The sequence below is a fragment of the Hyla sarda genome, chromosome 8 (genome assembly GCF_029499605.1).
Source record: "Hyla sarda isolate aHylSar1 chromosome 8, aHylSar1.hap1, whole genome shotgun sequence".
NCBI classification, from domain to species: Eukaryota; Metazoa; Chordata; class Amphibia; order Anura; family Hylidae; genus Hyla; species Hyla sarda.
In genome coordinates this window covers 150734725-150756996 of record NC_079196.1, presented here as the reverse complement: position 1 = coordinate 150756996, position 22272 = coordinate 150734725, and the positions used below count along the sequence as shown (strand labels likewise).

The following is a 22272-nucleotide window of genomic DNA, read 5'->3' as shown; positions in this document are numbered from 1 at the left end:
TAAACCCCTCCCACAGAGGAGTGTGCCTTGGCAGCATGAGCAGCAGAGACAACCAAGAAAACAGAAGGGGAGCCAGGCTGCAATCGTGGGCAAACCACAGGGGCCCAGGCAGGTACCCCACCAATGTAGGGGAAAGACGGAAAGAAAAAAAAAGAAAGAAAGAGAAAGAAAGAGAGAAAGAAAGAGAAAGAAAGAGAGAAAGAAAGAGAAAGAAAGAGAGAGAAAGAAAGAGAAAGAAAGAGAGAGAGAGAGAGAAAGAAAGAGAGAGAGAGAGAAAGAAAGAGAGAGAGAGAGAGACAGAGAGAGAGACAGAGAGAGAGACAGAGAGAGAGACAGAGAGAGAGACAGAGAGAGAGACAGAGAGAGAGACAGAGAGAGAGACAGAGAGAGAGACAGAGAGAGAGACAGAGAGAGAGACAGAGAGAGAGACAGAGAGAGAGACAGAGAGAGACAGAGAGAGACAGAGAGAGACAGAGAGAGACAGAGAGAGTGTGTGTGTGTGTGTGTGTGTGTGTGTGTGTGTGTGTGTGTGTGTGTATATATATATCTCGGCAGAAGAAAGCGCTTAGTGAAAAAGTTCCCCTTGGTGGAGGAAAAAACAAGGGATGCTGGGGATGTCACTCCCTGATCCCCAAGGGGAAATGCCAAAGTGCACCAGGTACTGTAGGGGCGGGGAAATGCCACCCTATGGGAACGGTCAAGGTACTGGGTGGTCATAGCTCCCAGGAACCCTGCAAAAGCAAATCAAGGCATGGAGGAGCCATTAGCGTCCCCAAAGAGAACTGAAACCTGGACACTGGAGCTGGGCAAAGGGTACAAGATGGGACTACAAATGCAATGAAGAAGCCCACACAGAAGCGTTGGGAGGAACACCCCCGTCAACTAAGCCATCCTGGTCATTGTCTAAGGCTGGGGTCCTCAAACTACGGCCCGCAGGCCACATGAGGCTTTCGGAATGCTTTCGGAACACAAGGATGCCTCTGTGAAGTCCCTGCGGCCAGCGTTTACTTTAAAAACGCGGGGACCGCCGGGAGCAGGTGCACGCAGCGAAGTCACTGACGTCCCATGCGTGCGCCCATGGCAACCGAGCGCGGAGCAGGAGAGAAGAAGCGAAGACGCAAGGACGCGCGTGCTGGTAGTAGGTAAGTGTTTACCAGCGGCGCGTCCCTTTGGTGTTCTGACCACCGATCCTCTGGTCCTGCTGTCGCCAGAGCGGTGGTCGGAACACTGAAATGGGGCAGTACACAGGCATACAGCCATACTGTATCGCTGGAGGCTGTATGCCTGTGGGGGAACATACTGCCAACCTAATGTGGGGGACTATACTGCCAGCCTAATGTGGGGGAACATACTGCCAGCCTAATGTGGGGGACCTATACTGCCAGCCTAATGTGGGGGACCTATACTGCCAGCCTAATGTGGGGGACCTATACTGCCAGCCTAATGTGGGGGACCTATACTGCCAGCCTAATGTGGGGGACCTATACTGCCAGCCTAATGTGGGGGACTATACTGCCAGCCTAATGTGGGGGACTATACTGCCAGCCTAATGTGGGGGACTATACTGCCAGCCTAATGTGGGGGACTATACTGCCAGCCTAATGTGGGGGACTATACTGCCAGCCTAATGTGGGGGACTATACTGCCAGCCTAATGTGGGGGACTATACTGCCAGCCTAATGTGGGGGACTATACTGCCAGCCTAATGTGGGGGAACTATACTGCCAGCCTAATGTGGGGGAACTATTCTGCCAGCCTAATGTGGGGGACTATATTGCACCTAATGTGGGGGACTATATTGCACCTAATGTGGGGGAATATACTGCACCTAATGTGGGGGAACTATACTGCACCTAATGTGGGGGAACTATACTGCACCTAATGTGGGGGAACTATACTGCACCTAATGTGTGTGGGGGGGGGAACTACAACCTAATGTGGGGGAACTATGCTGGCAACCTAATATGGGGGAAGTATATTGCACCTAATGTGGGGAAATTGTACTGCACCTAATGTGGGGAAATTGTACTGCACCTAATGTGGGGGAACATACTGCACCTAATGTGGGGGAACATACTGCTAACGTAATTTGGGGGACTATACTGCCAGCCTAATGTGGGGGGGGAACTACACTGCACCTAATGTGGGGGAACTGTACTGCCAACCCTAATGTGGGGGAACTGTACTGCCAACCCTAATGTGGGGGAACTGTACTGCCAACCCTAATGTGGGGGAACTGTACTGCCAACCCTAATGTGGGGGAACTACAACCTAATGTGGGGGATCTATACTGCCAACCTAATGTGGGGGGAACTGTGCTGTGTACTTAAAGTGGTAGCCCACTAATAAGATATATAAGTGTGCATAGGAATTTATTCATGTTTTGTTATCTATAGTCCGGCCCTCCAACGGTCTGAGGGACCGTGAACTGGCCCCCGTATAAAAAGTTTGAGGACCCCTGGTCTAAGGCAACAGAACAGGCGCCTGAGCCACTACTGAAAAGGAGGGGAGGAGGGCTCTACCGTGAAGTGTCCAAAGCATATGAAGGGACACCGACAAGGATAGTAGTGGGGTACCAAGAATGCAGCCACTAAAGGAATCGTCGACATCCAAATATCCGGCAGTATGGAAAACTGGCTCAGCACCCAATGGTATGTCTCAATGATGCCCTTAGCAGACCAACGCTATACCTCCAGAAAGGGGAACTGAGAGTGCAGTTGTTGCTGCGGAGGACCATAGAACCCGCAGAAAATGCTGCACCCCATCTCTCAATGGTGCAACACACCAGCACTGAGGTCACAGACTAAAGAAATAAATGACGCATGGGGAAAAGGAAACATGCAGATAGTGACCTGATTACAGGTATAAAAGGACCAATGCACCCAGAAGGTCATTCGTCTGGAACTGCACATGAAAGTGAGCCATCAGACTTCAGCCAAGGGAGCGTCAGGAACGGAGGAGGTGACCTATATGATTAGAAAACCAGACATACAGTCTAGCTAAATGGCACAGGGACCGTGGACGCAGTCAAGTCCCCCATTCAGAACCCCACACTGAAAGGGGGTTACCAGCCCTCAGCAGTGAGAGCAGCAGGCATGTAGAGAGGGACCTGGGAAAGTAGGGGACCCTGCGAACCACTATGTGGTGCATTGTATGAGGCCCATGGAGAAACAAGGGGTCACTCACTTGGAACCACAGTATTGTACTGAACTTCCGCCAAGGTGTGGGCAATGTACAGTAGGTGATCCGATGTAGTAGTAATCCATGCCGACAACTGCCTCATTGACTGGAATAGGCTACTTGAACGTAAAGGGTCATTCCTTTGAAGTCTAGGAGACCATGCAGACGAATGTCTGGCATCAGACCTGTGTACCGGCAGGGACCCATGGTCAGCTTGCTCCCACCAGCAAAGACATACGGGAAACACGAGCCACACTAGCAGTAGGGTACCGGAACTCCAGACGCAGATACATCAGCCATGAGAGAAATGACAGGCGGCGGAGGAAACCCCGCAGACCATTGTCTGGCTTACTGGTATGGGTCCATAGTATATAAAATGAGTCGTTCCTCCAGACACCTCGCCCTAGCAGTGGGGTACCGGAATGCCAGCCGCGGATGCAGCCGCTATGAGACTGGTGAACTGTGGAGGAGGGAATCAAAGTGTATGCACACACCAAAAAAATCCTTCCCCGATGGATGACCGGCAGAGGGGGAACCACTGCTCCAGATGCCCAGTACCCTTCCGGAAGAAAAACCGCATGATGGGCTCCTTAGGCACAGAGGTGTGGTATCCTCAGGGTTTACCAAGGGAGCATACCGCCATGGAAATGACCCACCACCAAGGGGCGCATGAGGTCTACCTGTGGACACGGGCTCAATGAGAAAGGTAAAAAGGGCCGACATGGAGCTGACTGTAGGAATGCAGTACCCAACGTTTGCACCAGAGGGAGCTCATTGGTGAGAATAAAACGTTATAACAATATATATTTATTTATTTTCACTTCTCTCTCCCTCTCTCCTGCCTGCAGGAGAGGGCAAGGGGGCAGTGGTATGTTGACTCCCCCAGCTCCATAATGGTGACTGAATGTGGAGGAGAAGGAAAACCCCACCATTCCGCTCTGCAGGAGAGGGGCAGGGGACTGGGATATGGACAGAGTCCCCATCCAGCAAGCATTGCCGCCAGCCCCTCTCCCCCATCCAGCAAGCCATCTCTCTCCCCCCCCCCCCAGCCACAATAGGGGAGAAAACAAGACCACCGATCCCCTTCTGAAGGAGAAGGGGGGAGTCCTCAGAGTCTTCGGCCAGCCAGCGGTGGAATAGAGCAGCCAATCCCAGCTGCTTATGGCTTGGAGGACTCGCTCCGGGGAGGCGGAGAAGAGCCGAAAGGCGCTGAGCCTTCCCTGTCGGGAGCTCTGGAGGCAGCGCAGACAGCAGGGAGAGAGTCCTCCCTCAGTTGATCCCCCCCAGATTCCCACGCTGAGCTCGGGAAGAAGAGGGGTAGAGCTACCTGCCCCATAGGGGGCTATAACATGCATTACACTGATTGCCAACACTGCTCAATTCTATGCCATCTCAGGCTTGGAGCAATCAAACGCCGATCAGACAGCATGGAGCCAGGTAGGGAGCCTCCCACTGTTCTCTGTTCAGGATGCCGCAATCTCACTGCGGCGGTCCCGAACTGCTCTGCTGAGCTTACCGGCAGCATATTCCCCCGTTTTAGATGCCGCAATCAACTTTGATCATGGTGTCTAAACGGTTAATAGGACATCAGCCCGATCTGCGATTTTTGGTATTAGCCGCGGGTCCCCGCAGATACGAAGCACGCTAAGCTTCTAAGCGCGCTTCACAGATCAGGAACCGGCCACTGACGTAAATATACGTCCGTGGTCATTAAGGAGTTAAACTTTTTCCAGGAGGTCACTGCTAGCCTAAAACTAATCAATATAAATTGGAAATGTAAAGCCGATGCCTATTTAAATAAAAATGTTCTTCATACTGCTACAGATCCTCGGTACAAGCCCCAAAACTTTCCTTTACATTGCTGTGGAATATAAAAGTAAATTGAGAATGTCAGACAGCTAATGTAATCAGAACATAATATGTCTAAGGCATAAAGATTCGGTTGCACAGGTTTATGTGTGAGCCAAATTTCTTAAAGAAATCCTATATTCCAGATGAAAAGATGAAATAAGAAATGCAATAGCAAACTATAATATGGACTCCAGCTGGGCCCTGCTAATGTTTATTTAATTGCACATTTTTATCGATTTGATTCTTAAAGTTTCCACAGGAAGACTCTGAATACATGCAAGCACACATCCCTAAGATGTTCCCAGCAGATAAGACCCATTCATTTTGGTTTAAGTACCAAAGTAGTGCAACAAATACAGTACATCATTGTAGCTGCGTTCTCTCCACTCCTATTACATACAATTTAAAGACGTTTTCTTGTCTGCAAATTGAGTCCGTTCAGAGACTACAGAGTTAACAATTCATAAAAGTATAATAAAAGAGTCTCGGAGGTTGGGCACAAGTGTCAGAAATTTGTTTCTATAAACATCCATAGAAGTCAGTGGAAAGAGGTGCAAACTTACATGCCCAAGGCTCATTCTCTGCTTGCAAGTGGAAAGTACCTTACCAGGTAGGACAGGGGTCAGGGATCTTCATTTAAAGGGGTACTCCAGTGGAAAAACATTTTTTTAATCAGTTGGTACCAGTAAGTCAATCTGATTAGTAAATTACTTCTGTTAAGAAATCTTGATCCTTCCAGTACTTATCAGCTGCTGTATACTACAGAGAAAGTTCTTTTCTTTTTGAATTTATTTTCTTTCTGTCCATAGTGCTCTCTGCTGACACCTCTGTCCATGTCAGGAATTGTCCAGAGCAGGAGCAAATCCCTATAGCAAACCTTTCATCCTCTGGACAGTTCCTGACATGGACAGACAGAAAAGAAATTCAAAGAGAAAAGAACTTCCTCTGTATTATACAGCAGCTGAAAAGTACTGGAAGGATTAAGATTTTTTTTATAGAAGTAATTTACAAATCCGATTTAAGATTTTTTTAAATAATAATAATAATAATAATAATGTTTTCCACCGGAGTACCCCTTTAACAATAGCATGAATCCCAGAGGTGGGGCCTACATCTACTTAAATTTGGTAGATGCCACTAATACCCAGAGGACAGGAGATCTTTGGGTCAGACCCCTGGGACTTCCAGTAATATTAAGAACAGTAGTCTCCAAGTGTCACCTAGTGAGTGAAGCGGCAATGCTCTTGCATGACTATTTCTTCAATCACTCCTATGGGATTGACAAAAATAGCCCAATGCTATCTACATCAGTCCCAAAGCAATGAACAGAGCAGCAATCACAGAAATGCACTGCCCTACCATACATAAAGAGACCTTTGTTCCAGAAATGAATGGCATTGTCAGAAACCCACTAAGACTACATATATCACCTGCTTCATGTATGGGTGCTAAATGATATTAAAGAGACATCTTCTTTTAAGGGGTATTCCAGGTTTTCTGTACCTTTAAGCCATGTGCCCCTGATGCCAAGTATTGTTCATTGTAAATTTACTTATATTACCAGTCCGGGGTTTATAGTCTCTTTCTGCATCAGGGGAACATAACTTAAAAATGCAAAAAAAAATGCAATAGCCTCCTAGGGCTGCATTTAACATGAAGTTACCATATTTTAGTGCCAAAACAGGGCAACACTGTTATGTGCAAAAATAGAACAAAAAAATCTCACATAGAGCCACAATACGACTTTGTAAATGATGGTCAACATTAAGAAATTGTAGTAGCTTCACTGTTTGTCTCCTACTCTATCATTAAAGAACTAAACTGAACTATTTTAACAGCTAACAGGAGGAATCTCATTTAAGCAATTTCTTAAAGAGAGGTAGTCATTTTTCAGCACATGGAGCCTATGTTTTCCAAAGAACATTCTGTATCAATTCCTTGTGCTGTTATTCAATAGGAAGCTTCAGTGCTTCCTTCTAAGTGATCTGTCCATAGTTATGTGACGAGAATTGTTACGAGACACAGCTCTGATAACTGTACAGTAGCTCTACAGCGGCATACATCTGTGTGATCACAGGAACAAGGACAGACTAATCCACTGGAAGTAAATAGGTTTTTACTGAATGACTGCAAGAAACGATCAAAAGAATGGAAAAAAGTATAACTTTTTTTTTTTATTAATTAGGTTAACCCTTCTATGATGAAAATGTAAGGGGAAATGTATTAACAGTCTTGCACATTTGTTTTTGATGTATGATGCACATCTAGGCTTGGCTCGCCATCCGTGTGTCAAAGTTTTTTTTATGGTTTTTTTTTTATCAAGAGTCTGTGTGTTGCTTGTAACTTTGAACTTATGGTGGAGTAGTTGATGCTTTCCATGCTCGTACACTAGATGCATTGCAAGTTCTACAGTGTTTTTGTGCAACAATACTCTGTATAATTATAGGGTCAACAGAATCTGTGAGGAAAAAGCCAATACTATAACATCCTTTCAATGCTTAGTGGTTGGGATAGAAAGATAAATCTGAAAAAGTGTATTGTAGCTCATTTTGTGTAGCTTAGGCTCCTTTCACAATGCCGTTATGACACGGCAGTGTAACGCGTGTCGGGGAGAAAAAAAAAAGGGAGACTTTAATGGCCATTCTTGACGAGGCGCAACGGCAGTGTGAAAGGGGCCTAAGCTGAGTGTGTGCAGTAAAGCTGTGTTTGTAGAGACACTTGCTCCTTTATTATTGCCATCAAGACCTTGTCAGGCACAATGGGGGAGATCAAAACCAGTGTACAGGTAAAGTTGACATGTTGCCCATAGCTACCAAATTTTTTTTTCACGTTTAAATAAAAAAATTAAATAAAAGAAGCGATCTGATTGGTTGCTATGGTCAACTTTTCCTCTACACAGGTTGATAAATTTCCTACAATGTGACTAGATAACATGTGCAACTAGGGCAGGCAGGTGTTCCTTACCCTCTTCCCCATGTTTATCATGTGCCTGTATCTCCAACCTCTGACTGAACTGTAACTCGCCTTATATTTCTGTGTTATGCAAGAGCAACATTAGGCAGGCACAAAGTTTTCTACAAATAAGTCTACCCTGTATAATTCTGGGTGCTGAAAAGCAGAGAACTTCAGTTGGAGATATCTGCAAATCTATACCCCACAGTGATTATAAAATAAAAATACGGCAATGTAGATATTGTAGGAGGGGATAAGGAGCTAAAGGTCGGGTAAAGAAGAAAACGAGCTAAGCTGTAAATAAAATGACATGCAAAAATGTCAAATCTATAAAACTTGTGTATATGCAGAAACAGGTATTACCAAAGGCATTGAACAGCTGATACAGGTCACTAGCTTTCCACTCTTTAGGAAATGTCACGTGGAGAACATTATCACGTTTCGGGAGCACTGGAATACAAAAATACAAATATCAAAGATCACACTTTAGTTACATTGTTTGTCTTTATAGACAGTACAATCTCCATAATTGTAGGGCTAACATGCTACTACTGTTTGACATCTTTAAACAGACATTGCATTACTTACCTTGTACCTATCTTTAGAAATAGATTGTACTAATATTCAGAGCGACAATCAATTCTGCTGGTTCCCACTGGCACAGCTTGGTCTGAACAAGCAAGGAGCAAAGTTTTTTTTCCCTCATACTACTTTCTGATGAAAAAGACTACTTCCTTCAAAAGGAAAGCATGGGTGCTGAGACACTGCAGCTGCCTGCTGAACTGTGAATGTAGCTTTGCATCTTTATACATGCAGTAACTTAGGATAAGACTGAAGTAATGCAATGTATATGCAAATGTTTCTTATTTAGATAAATTCCATATGTAGACTGCAATATAGTGTTCAGAGGTTGACATAACTGCTCACATATTTTTTGTATTTGGTTGACATTAATTCTCACATATTTTTAGTATTTGTTATCCTGCCTCCAGGCATTTTTTTTTTTTTTTTAACCATTGCAAGACCTTGTTTGTCTGTATATTGTCAGAAATGTTAGAGGCATTTTGCTCATTTATACTACACCTAATGAAAAACCCATATCTGGAAATTTAGCCACTTTTCAGATGAGAAAAAAATTTTGAGCATATTTTTGTGTGTTCCTTTATCAGGACCTATTGTACAATTGTGCAGTTCGCAAAAACTAGTCAGAACCTCCCTTTACTGGCAAAGTGTACAATAGTGTGTTTGTGAGTGAAGGAAAGATCAAGAATATACAGTGCAAAAGGATCTCCAACACATGAAGTTTACACCAGCATCAGAACAGTTACTAAAACCTGGTTTATCCTTCTCCAAGTATAGAATAAGACATTATATTTTTGGCTTCAGTTGTGTCGGAGGAATTACTTGAACTTCTAAAATTATAGCTGTGATTATTGTGCACAATGAGGGATGATGGAATGGAATGTATGATGCAATTTCTGGGTTGTTACAAGTGCCAGAAAAGATCTTTATGGAAAGAAACATGGGCCTGACATGGAATGGATGGACTATTGACCTTGAGAACAGCAATATATTAGTGCAACTAAAGATTTATATTGATTGCTGAACAACGGGATTAGTCAACCATCAAGAAAGGATTAATAGAGCCATTTTCCATAGTTTGTAGACCATAGAAGCCTGGCGCACTTTGAAGGGGCCTGCTTACCATCTTACACATTTATGCCCAATAGGTGAGCGTCTATCAAATTAATGTAAATCCCATGACTATGATTTGCCAATTCAAATTACACTTTTCAAATTGAAAATCAGTGCAGAAATGGGAAAAACTCTTTAAAGTGATTTCCCCACTAACAACATGTATTACCTATGCAATGGATAGGTGATACATTTGGGGTCTGACTGCCCAGACAAGACCGGAAGCCCACTAGTTCCCTGTATGGATGGAATGGAGCTGTGAATATAACATCACTACTTCATTTCCAAATTACAAAACTTTTCTGATTTTTCTACAAGAGTTAATGGAAGAGAGAGTATACCATACTTCAATATGGTGTTCCTTAGGCTTTTTATATCCTCCCTCCGTCAGCACACAGAGGGTTAACCCATTTTTCCTTTTCCTACTGGATAGCTTCATTTATAATTTGCAGTTCTCCAAGAGCTGGTGGGTGGAGCCTAATGTTGATGGTGTCTCCCATACACCGTACACACAAAAGTAAGTATCCTTCTTTGTCTCTATAAACAGCCTAAACAGCAGCCACAGTAGGCATAGTGTAAAAACTGTGAACAAAGCCCTGATGTGAGAGACTTGCCTCTGCTGTCTGTCTGCAGCCTGTGTATGATCACAGGCACTTCCCCTTCCTTTGTCCTCCCCCCCCCTCCATACATTTAAAATACTTGTCTTAGGCTTCACACTATCGTCGTTTTCGCCCGGCATGTGGCATCCATTAGATAGTGGGAGAAAAATTTGTGCATGACACCTCTTTTTCTCCCACTATCTTCAGCTGCAATAACGGGAGTTATAACGGACGTTGGAGAAATCCCATTCAAGTGAATGGGATCCTCTTTGCCCATTATAACTCCCGTTAGGCTCCGTTACAGTAACCAACATTAATGGCAGAAAAGACAAAAAAAAAAGCCATTAATGTCTGTTTGTAACGGAGACTCTTCACTAGTGTGAAAGAAGCCAGACAAAGGACAAAGCTGAGCAGATTCCCAGAGTGGATAAGTTTAGCAGCAGAAGTGAGGGAGTTTGAAAATAGGAGAATTAATCAAATATTTGTACTGTTGATCTATGAAAAGTTTGTTAAAATAACAGATGCAAGTCAAAAAATGTTGCAGTATCTTGTAATACCTTTTTTATTGGACTAACAGAATTTTGTAGAGACAAGCTTTCGGGATTCCTCCCTTTATCAAGTTCAAAGCAAATCTAAGCTCACAAGCAGAATACACAGGTTACATCTCACAAATAAGCAGGGGTTAAGGCAATAGATGTGGAGAATTCACACTTAGGCTGGGTTCACACCACGTTTTTCAAATACGGTTACCGTATACAGTTTTCCGCTAAAAAACGTATGGCAAAACCGTATGCAACCTTATACAACCGTATGACTCCAAATTAAAACGTATATGGTTTTTCCCCGTACGGTTCTATCCGTTTGCATCAGTTTTTGCCAACGGTTTTGCTATTTTGTTGGAATTAGTTTTCCAGCAATCTAATAAAGTTACTATTGTTCTATTGAAATTCCAATCTGCGCATGTGTCAACTCCAAAAACGGATTAGAAAACAGTGTGCAACCGTATTATGAAATTCTGTGTACGGTTCTCATAGACAACAATGTTAAAAGAACCGCATACGGTTCGCATACGGTTTTCCAACCGGAGGCAAAAACGTGGTCGACAGCGTTTTTGCCTACGGTTGAAAAATCGGCAAAACCGTATCCGAGGCAAAACGGATGCAACCGTACACAACATTTGGAATACGGTTTACAATGCATGCTCTATGCATACGGTTTCGGATACGGTCGTATACGTTTTTTTGCAGAAAACCGTATACGGTTACTGTATTTGAAAAACGTGGTGTGAACCCAGCCTTAGATGGGCCATAAATTGTCCGGCTATAGGAACATAGACTAAATAGATAAGGATGAGAAAAGGGGGGAGGGAGGGGGGTAGCAGGGAAGAGACTGTAATTAAGCAGGACATAGTGAGATGCAAAAGAGAGTCCAGTATAGCACAGGTTATATGAAATTGTGATAATGAGATAAAAAGCTCAAATCCACACTGAGTGCCCTGTTTTTGGAATTATAAAAAAAATAAAAATAAAAAATAAAAAAAAACAAAAAAAAAAAACATCATTTTAGCTTCAAATGTCTCTCTCTTGTCCAAATGGTGTCCATTTAGATTTGCTTTGGACTTGATAAAAAAAAGGAATCCCGAAAGCTTGTCTCTACAAAATTCTGTTAGTCCAATAAAAAAGGTATTACAAGATACTTTTGATTTGATATTTTGATTTGCATCTGCATCACTGGACTAATACGGCTACTCAAATTTATTAAAACCGTAAACTTAAATGGGCACTGTCAGTTAAGGAGATTTTTTTACTTAACATAAAATCTCTTTCTCAAAGGATCCATTGGGGGTGGGGGGTTGACACTATGGAAACAAGAAAAAAGTCAGCCCCTCCCAGCAGCATATACCCGCCCACAGGCACCTGAGCTAATCAATTTTAGTCTCAGAGCAGTAGGGGAGGACCGACAGGTCAGAAACAAAACCCATGAACAGTCCGAGGAAACCACGGAATAAAAAGGTAACTGGACACACCCTCGGAGAGGTAACAACCAGGAACACCAGAGAAAATAAGGGCGGGTGCTGTGTCCCCCAATGGATCCTTCAAGAAAGATTTTACGGCAAGTACACAAATCTCCTCGGCTCCATTGGGGGACACAGACCATGGGATGTACGAAAGATGTACCTAGGGTGGGCAAAGTAAAAAACAGTCAGGCGGAAGGGCTGGACCACAGCCGCCTGCAACACTTTGCGTCCCAGAATAGCATCAGCAGATTCACAAAGGTATTGTGAAGGTGTGCAAAGACTACCAAGTGGCTGCTCTAAAACCTGTGAGGCCGAAGCCTTGTTGCGGAGAGCCCAGGATGCTCCGACCGAATGAGTGGAATGAGCCAAAACCCTGAAAGATGGGGTCTTCCCCTTGAAGCGGTAGGCTTCTGAAATGGCAGATCAGATCCACCGAGAAATGGTGGCCTTAGAAGCAGGTTGTCCTTTACGGCGACCTTCCGTAAGAACAAAAAAGGAGTTACTCTGCCGAAAGGAAGAAGTGACAAAGATAGGTCCAAACAGCCCTCACCAAATCCAGAATATGGAGCTAGCGTTCCTTGGGATGGGATGGAGACGGACAAAAGGACGGAAGGATGATGTCCTCATTAAGATGAAAAGCAGAAACAACCTTTGGTAAGAAGGACGGAACAGGACAGAAAACAACTTCGTCCTGGTGTACAATCAGAAAGGGAGAATAGCAGGAGACAGCTGCCAGCTCTGAAACTCTCCTAATAGAGGTAATCGCAATCAGAAATGCCACCTTCTAAGAAAGGAGGCGAAGAGGAATGTCCCTGAGAAGTTCAAAGGGAGCACCCTGCAGGGTGCCAAAAACTAAGTTCAGATCTCAAGATGGTGTAGGGGACCTATAAGGAGGGGCAGCATGGGCCCCTCCCTGAAGAAAAGTCCAGATATGGGGATCGGACACTAGAGGACATTGAAAAAGAATGGAAAGGGCCAAAACCTGACCCTTAAGGGAACTGAGAGCCAACTGTTGTTCTAGCCCCGACTGTAAAAGGGAAGAAGTCAAGGGAGAAAGAATGTAAAAGGAGAAAAGGAGATTCACACCAACGAAAATAAGACCGCCAAGTAGGGTGGTAAATCTTCGCAGAAGAGGGATTACGCGCCTTGAGCATAGTGCGAATCACCTGGGGGGGGAGAAACCTAGAGCCCTCAAAACCGCGGTCTCAACCGTCATGCTGTCAAATGCCACGACTGTAAATTGGGGTGGCAAAGAGGACCTTGAGAGAGAAGGTCCCGACGAAGAGAAAGGCGCAGCGGAATGTCATCCAGGAGTCGGACCATGTCTGCGTACCACGCTCTCCTGGGCCACGATAATGGTGAGAACGCCCTCTGCTTTGAGTTTCCTCAGGACCCTGGGAAGGAGGGGGAAGAGGAGGGAAAAGATAAGGAAGCGCAAAATCCGACCAAGGAATCACCAGGGCATCCACGGCCAGAGCCAAGAGATCGCGGGACTTCGCCACAAAGTGAGGAACCTTCTGGTTGTGGCGTGATGCGAATAGGTCCACGTCTGGGATTGACCCAGAGCTTGCAGATCCCTGCAAACACCTCCGGATGAAAAGACCACTCGCCTGGGTCGGCGGAGGATCGGCTGAGAAAGTCCGCTTCCCAATTGCTTACTCCCGGAATGTGTATCATAGAGATGGCCGGTACTCTTAGTTCCACCCAGAGAAGAATCCTGGACATGTCGGCCATCGCTGCTAAGCTGCGGGTGCCACCCTGGTGATTAATATATGCCACAGCAGTGGAGACTGGACACGAACGGGTCGGTTACGAAGAAGGATCTCCCAATGGCACAGACAAAGGTAGATTGCCCTCAGTTCTAATATGTTGATGGGGAGCAGGGCTTCTTGGGGGGACCAAAGGCCTTGGACTGTCCGGTCCCTGAAGACGCCTCCCCAACCAGAAAGACTGGCATCAGTCATGACGACTTGCCAACAGAGGGGCAGAAGAGTGCCCCTGTAGAATCAGAGGGGAGCGAAGCCACCACAGAAGGGACTGGATAGACCTCCGTGGCAGAATGATTCTGCGATCGAGGGACAATGGAGCAAGTGAGCCTGGCCAGCAGGGGAGAGTAATATGCTCGGTTAGGTGTGCGCTATCAGAGAGACGCCGCCGGCAGCACGCAGCTGCCGCCGGCTGAGGAGAACTATGCCCCAATGTCTCTGCAGATATGGCCAGATGCATTAGCCGGCACTTGTAGAGAGGGGCAATGTAGCAGCGTGCGGCTGCTGAAATGAAAGTAAAATGTCCCACAGACAAACCGTCCTACACCACTGACACAGCCCCCCCAGGGAAACTCCCCAGCTGCAAAAGAAAGATGGGGGGGGGGGGGGAAGAGCAATAAGTTTAGCCCAATATACTCCCCAGTTTTAAATGAAGAGGAGTGGACTCAAAATAGGGGGTCTCTAGAGGCTGAGAATACCTAAACACCTGAAAGAAAAGGGGGGAAAGTACTCACCTTAGACAGGAGAACTTGCCTAAAGACGTCTTCAGTCAGCTTTAATCACCTGCATCATGCCAGGCTGTAACAGCGAGACAAGCAGGGAGGTAGGGGGACCCAGACCCATGAGGTACAAATCCAGTCGCTGACTGTTGGCGAGAGGGGGTTGACAGTACATCCACGATGCCTGTGCCCCCTCAATCGCAAATGGGAAAACAGTGAACGCTATGTTCCTGAGTCCCCCACCTAAAAACAGGAAAAGAAAAGGGAAATAAGAATCTAAAATGTCCCTAATCTTAAAAAAAATAAAAATGTTTGACCAGCGTCTGCCTCCTTAGACACTAAGCTAAAACTGAATAGCTCAGTTGCCTGGAGGCGGGTATATCCTGCTGGGAGTGACCGACTTTTCTTGTTGCCATAGTGTCAGGCCTCCTAGTGATAGCATCATATACCCATTGTCTGTGCGCCCCCCCCCTAATGGAGCCGATAGAGAAATAAAAACTTTTTATATGTTGTATGTCTTGGCAAAACAATTTTTTTTTATAATACAAAAAAAAAAAAAAAGGGCCCAGCCACTTAATATTACAAGAGTTTTCAAAATATGACAGATTTGTATAAATGCTCTAACACTGCTTTATGGGAAAATCTTATCAGTAAGATTTCACTATTCATGCACAGACTTCTCAAATATTTCGCTTTGCAGCAGTTACTGATCCCCCCATCTGTTTCTGCAGGTTTAGATGTTAACTGGGCAAATCTAACAAGTGGCAGCTGTTCATGAGCCATTCTACAGATGAATAATACATAGCTAATAATTATTGTGTGCTGAGAATACAGACAGAAGATGTCTTTACAAAACTACTTACAGTCTGGACCGTCAAGATTGAGGTATGGGATGTCCATAATTCTCATTAAAAACAGCCTAAAAGAGTAACAATGGGAAAAAAAATTAAGTCTCCAAAAATTAAATCAGTGTTAGAAATCACTGATGTAACAAGATTTAAAAAAAAAAAAAAGTGTTACTGTTCACTAGATATAGCCTAGAGAAGAGCATGTCTAAGCGCTGGACTCCCTGGATGGCTAGCTCATTGGAGGAGACGGGCTCAACTGAGTTGGACTGAGAGCAAGCCAGGATGTGAAGCACACAGTCACACACTTCTCTGTTAAATCAAGTGATCAGCGAGGGTCTCGGCACTAAAACCCTCACCAATCATATGTGATATGGCAACATTTACATTCTAGATGGTGACAAAAAAGGTACACAACACAAACAGCAACAGTGTATTTGGAGTATTTATAAACTTATTTTCATATGAAATTCTGTCCTATTTAATGTTTTACACTGTAGCTCTGCTTACCCGCCACCCACCCCCAGACTACTGCTGAATATAAGCAAAACCCAATGGTTCCAACATAGCCCAATATTTGTCACATGCCTACCACTATCTTAGGGTAAACAAAACCAATACTGAAATATATTATATATACACACACATAATTTATATATTTTATATATAATATGTGTGTGTGTGTGTAATATTATATATATTATACACACACACATATACATACATATACACACAAAAGCAAAAGAGGAGAGACAGCACCGGTCCAATCAGCGTGTGCAAGTAATCATCCGAGAATGCCAACCCGGAGAAGCATACAAAAGTCCAAAGTAGATACAGCACCAAACAGCTGAGGAGTCACGCTTGTAGATGGAGTGAGAATTTATTTGCTATCCATGTGCAATGTTTCAGCAACAAACTGCCTTTTTCAAGCATATCAAACAAAGTGACAATGTGTGTGTGTATATATTATATATATATATATATATAAAACCAAATAATAAATTGGCCAGCACTATTGATCCAAACTATTGTAAAAACCTGGCTTGCAGGTGCAGGCTGCTGGGCTAAATATACAGCAACAGGAGAATACAGCAGCACACTGCTAGCACAAATATATAGATGAAACATGAGTATATAGATAGAACATGAAAAGCTATACAGCTGTAATGCAATAAATGAAGATATGAAACTATGAAATTATGACCTCCATGTTGGCTCCTGCACCCCACCCACCTCTATTAGGTGTATATAAGGTGCCTTGGATGTTTCAGACCTTGCATGCCTGCTGTACTGTTCACACAGAGGCATATTCACAGTGTAGGGTCCGTCCCAGAATGAGGTCACCTTACCGTGGTGGGACGGTCCACGCTATTTGGCGCCAAATTTGCAAGCTAAGTACGTCATAATTTCATAGTTTCATATCTTCATGTATTGCATTACAGCTGTATAGCTTTTCATGTTCTATCTATATACTCATGTTTCATCTATATATTTGTGCTAGCAGTGTGCTGCTGTATTATCCTGTTGCTGTGTGTGTGTGTGTGTGTGTGTGTGTGTGTGTGTGTGTGTGTGTGTGTGTGTGCGTTATTATTTATTTATTTATATATATATATATATATTATATATATATATATTATATATATATATATATATATATATATATATATATATATATATATATATATATATATATATATATATATATATATATATATATATATATATATATGAATCACAACATACTGTGATTGGTTACAAAACAGGTGTACCACATATATCATTACAATCAATCGCCACATCCTATTGGCTAAACTGTGTTGTCATGGTGAATCAGGTATATAAACAATAGAAAAATAGAAAAACTAAGAAAACCGCTATCTGTGACATATATAAACTTCGGATGCGTTCACTGGGACTTCACTTACACTGATACATGTCACTGATCGCATCTTCATCTAGTAGATCGCATAAAAATCCTACGTCTGTGTGTTACAGCATCGCTTGTAAATAAACAGACTGCAGCTGCGTGGCTCCACATCGTGCAGTTCCGATCAGCTGACCGCTATAGGTCAGCTTATGTGGGAGAGTCATAGATGCCCAGGACCAAAACAATATGGTCCGCGCAAGCACCAACTACTTGCGCATGCGTAGTGCGGCTGAATGTGTCACTGCACATCAGTGAATCAGCGCTTGCTGATGTCGCAGGCGCACCTGACAAAAGCGCACCGCACTATCGACAATACATATGAGTCTGAACAGACTTCTATACATGTACTTGTAAAGGAAATTTTTTTTTATTAAACCCAGGCATCTATGTAAATTACAATAAATAAATATCACAAGAAGGTGCCATATTAAAACAAGGATCAGTGTAGCACAGAATATAATCAGATTGTTAAATGTTCATTTATAAAAAATTGTTTTCAATCTGAATATATTCTGTGCTACACTGATCCTTGTTTTAATATGGCACCTTCTTGTGATATTTATTGTAATTTACATAGATGCCTGGGTTTAATAAAAATGTTTTTCTTTACAAGTACATGTATAGAAGTCTGTTCAGACTCATATGTATTGTCGATAGTGCGGTGCGCTTTTGTCAGGTGCGCCTGCGACATCAGCAAGCGCCGATTCCCTGATGTGCAGTGACACATTCAGCCGCACTACGCATGCGCAAGTAGTTGGCGCTTGCGCGGACCATATTGTTTTGGTCCTGGGCATCTATGACTCTCCCACATAAGCTGACCTATAGCGGTCAGCTGATTGGAACTGCACGATGTGGAGCCACGCAGACGCAGTCTGTTTACAAGCGATGCTGTAACACACAGCTGTAGGATTTTTGCGATCTACTAGATGAAGATGCGATCAGTGACATGGATCACACTGTAAGTGAAGTCCCATTGAACACATCCAAAGTTTTTAGTTTTTATATTGTTTATATTCCTGATTCAGCATGACAACACAGTTTAGCCAATAGGATGTGGCTATTGATTGTAATGATATATGTGGTACACCTGTTTTGTAACCACAGTATGTTGTGATTCCTATATATATGCACATATATTGTCACTTTGTGTGATATGCTTGAAAAAGGCAGTTTGTTGCCGAAACATTGCACATGGATAGCAAATAAAGTCTCACTCCATCTACAAGCTTGACTCCTCAGCTGTTTGGTGCTGTATCTACTTTGGACTTTTACATATACACACACACATACACCGTATATACAGTCATGGCCATAAATGTTGGCACCACAGAAATCTTTCAAGAAAATGAAGTATTTCTCACAGAAAAGGATTGCAGTATCACATGTTTTGCTATACACATGTTTATTCCCTATGTGTGTTTTGGAACTAAACCAAAAAAGGGAGGCAAAAAAGCAAATTGGACATAATGTCACACCAAACTCCAAAAATGGGCTGGAAAAAATTATTTGCACCCTTAACTTAATATTTGGTTGCACACCCTTTGGAGGTGTTCAATGGGATTTAGATCTGGACTCCTTGCTGGCCACTTCAGAACTCCCCAGCGCTTTGTAGCCATCCATTTTTTGGGTGTTTTATGTATGTTTGGGGTCATTGTCCTGCTGGAAGACCCAAGATCTCGGAGGCAAACCAGCTTTCTGACACTGGGCTGTACAGTGCAACCCAAGATCCACTGGTAATCTTCAGATTTCATAATGCCTTTCACACATGCAAAGCACTCAGTGCCAGAGGCAGCAAAACAACTCTAAAACATCATTGAACCTCCACCATATCTCACTGTAGGTACTGTGTTCTTTTCTTTGTAGGCCTAATTCCGTTTTCAGTCAACAGTAGAAAGAAGTGCTTTACCAAAAAGCTCTATCTTGGTCTAATCTGTACACAAGATGTTTTTCCAGAAGGATTTTGGCTTCCTCAAGTTCATTTTGGCAAAATGTAGTCTTGCTTTTTATGTCTCTGTGTCAGCAGTGGGGTCCTCCTGGGTTTCCTGCATTTCATTAAAATAGTGACAGATATTAAAGCTGTCCTGCAGGCTCAGGGAGCACCAGTGTCAGCGCAAACTATCTTTGGAACTTGTTTGGGGCTGATTATCCACCATTTGGACTATCCTGCGTTGACACCTTTCATCAATTTTTCTCTTCCGTCCACGCCCAGGGAGATTAGCTATAGTGCCATGGGTTGCAAACTTCTTGATATTGTTGCGCACTGTGGCCAAAAGCAAATTTAGATTTCTAGAGGTGGACTTGAAACCTTGAGATTGTTGATATGGCCCATAAACATCCCCCCCCCCCCCAGTTTGGAGACCACCACCATAACCTGTTTCTGTAATACTGTATTATGCAAAATGCTGAGAGTTGTAGTTTTGGGTCAGCTGCAGAGCCATAGGCTGTATTCAGGGCATGCAGTGTGTTGCAGTTAGTAACTACAATGGCCAGCATGCCCTGATTCAGCCTATGCAGCGGACCCAAACCGTTTGGGTCAACTGTATCAGGGCATGCTGAGCATTGTGGTTAGTAACTGAAACGCCCAGCATGACCTGATACAGCCTATGGCTGCATTTCCCACCCTAGGCTTATACTCGAGTGAATACATTTTCCCAGTTTTATGTGGTAAAATTAGGTGCCTCGGCTCATACTCGGGTCAGCATATACTCTAGTATATACTGTGGGGGTGTGTGTGTGTGTGTGTGTGTGTGTGTGTGTAGACACACACAAAATTTGGCTGGAGATTCCAAGCAGCTAGCACTGGGTGGATCAGTCTGCTCAGTCTGTCTTCTGCACAGATTCAATCTAAAAAATTTTACGCTGCCAAAATTCTGTATTATACACTGTGCAGGGGAGTTCCATTGTCAGTGATATGTCTCTGCTGCACTAGGATTTCTGACTAATTCCTAAGCGGAATTCTGGTAGGAAATTCTGTAGTGTGAACCTAGCATAGCCTTTTCGTGCTGACATTCCACTGACAGCGGAGTGCTGGTAGAACATGCCGGCACTAGGACTGCTTGGAAATGCGGAATCTGAAGAAAGAATAGACAAGTCTATTTCCGTGGACACCAGAAGCAAAATTTTCATGTCTAAAACATCTGGCGTGTGAACAGTGCAGCAGAACCCCATTGAAGTCAATGGGACTTTGCTGCTGCAGAATATTCACGCAGAATTCCGCATGTACATTCTGCCGTGTGAATATGGCCTTAAATATCCAGGCAGTTACCACACTGGCTTGAGCCCTAAACTTCAGTCCACAGCAGAAATCCAAGGGTATGACTGAGACTAAGATTTCTGCAGCAAATTCCACCAGTAGTTTTGTTTTAAAATATCTTTGTGTTTTTTGAAAAACAGTGCAATTTGACATAGCATTTGTCAATCGTATAAGAGAAAAATTACAATATCAAAATAATGTTAGGATCTCCAGAATAGGGCTTTAGACTTTTGTCTCACTCAACCTTATAAACTATATAAATTATGTAACAACGGATTTTTCCTACAGAAAAATATGATGCATAACCTAAAAAAGGTTATACAGCTACACTTTTACTTCAATTGGTTTATGTCAGTTTATTGTCTCCTGGTTATGTCAATTTAAAATCTAGTCACACGTACAGTATTTGTTGATCTGTGTTCAGTCATTTACTTTAAACACATTAAACATGCGCAGAATACTGTACGTGCGACTAGTTCTTTACATGTTTATTCAGGAAATAAGCAAAGGACTCTAAAAGTGTGCCCATTACTGGAGTCCTAGTCATTGAAATGGAAAAGTAGGAGAAATGTTAGAACAAGTCCACTAATGTGACAGGTAAAAGGAGTACATGTAACTGAAAAGTCACAAAAAAGAAAAAATGTACAGAGTCACCTAAAACAAAATCTTAAGCTATAATCTCTAAGAACATTTGCACTGTGGTTTAAGAAAAAAAATAAATAAAAATAAGTCTTATGAGAACAACATTTGCACAGTTTCCTACTTAAAATAAATCAATACATTGGTATTTAACCAAAAATCTTTACAAATGTCCAAGTTTGTTATCTCTGCCTGCCCAGTGTTATTTCAAGTGGACGGAATCAAAGTCACGCTGTCTTTATGGGCTGGGCAGTTATCTAATAAACACTGACCGGCTCCAAGAGCAACAAGCCTGACACTAACCCTTTGTATGGTGCTTGCGTGGATCTCCTATGCCGGCTCGCTCAGGTTGGCTGCACTAATTTACGAGGAAGCAGTTAAATCAACTTGTTCAAGCCAAAAGACATGCAATGAACTCCAAAACATTTATTTCAGGCATAACTCAAATAGTGGCCTCCATAATCATTTCAGCACTCAGCTGCGCAGCAGGAGGGGAAATTTATAACCACACAAATGCACCTCTCAGCTTCTGCATGCTTCCCTTCCACCAACAGCAAATAAACTTGCAGCTATGGGACTTCCGACAGCTGAAAATTATATACCCAAGGCACCTCCTGGTCAGATCAGCCTCTAAATCTGCACACGAATCCACAGGAAACAAGCTCTATTTATTGAGAATTATTTTTCGGTGTAAATGAATGCTATAAATTAACCCCTGCAAGTGTTAACATCACCAAGAGAGACCTGTACCTAAAGGATAAAAATCAAACTTTACAAATAGAGAGACAACTTCAGCTTAGAGAATACCAAACAAATTCTATTCCACTGG

The 22272-nt window shown here is 43.3% G+C and overlaps 1 protein-coding gene across 6 annotated transcripts in view; it reads right to left on the bottom strand.

Moving 5' to 3' along the window:
- The window catches only part of PARN (poly(A)-specific ribonuclease), a 165309-nt gene that overhangs the window by 60018 nt on the left and 83019 nt on the right, over positions 1-22272 (bottom strand). For all 6 annotated transcript variants that reach the window (XM_056534485.1, XM_056534488.1, XM_056534487.1 and 3 more), the window contains 2 exons: positions 15643-15698; positions 8347-8433 (listed from right to left, as the gene is read on the bottom strand). In XM_056534485.1, the coding sequence (XP_056390460.1) occupies positions 8347-8433; positions 15643-15698 (143 nt within the window). The remainder of the gene's footprint in view (positions 1-8346; positions 8434-15642; positions 15699-22272) is intronic.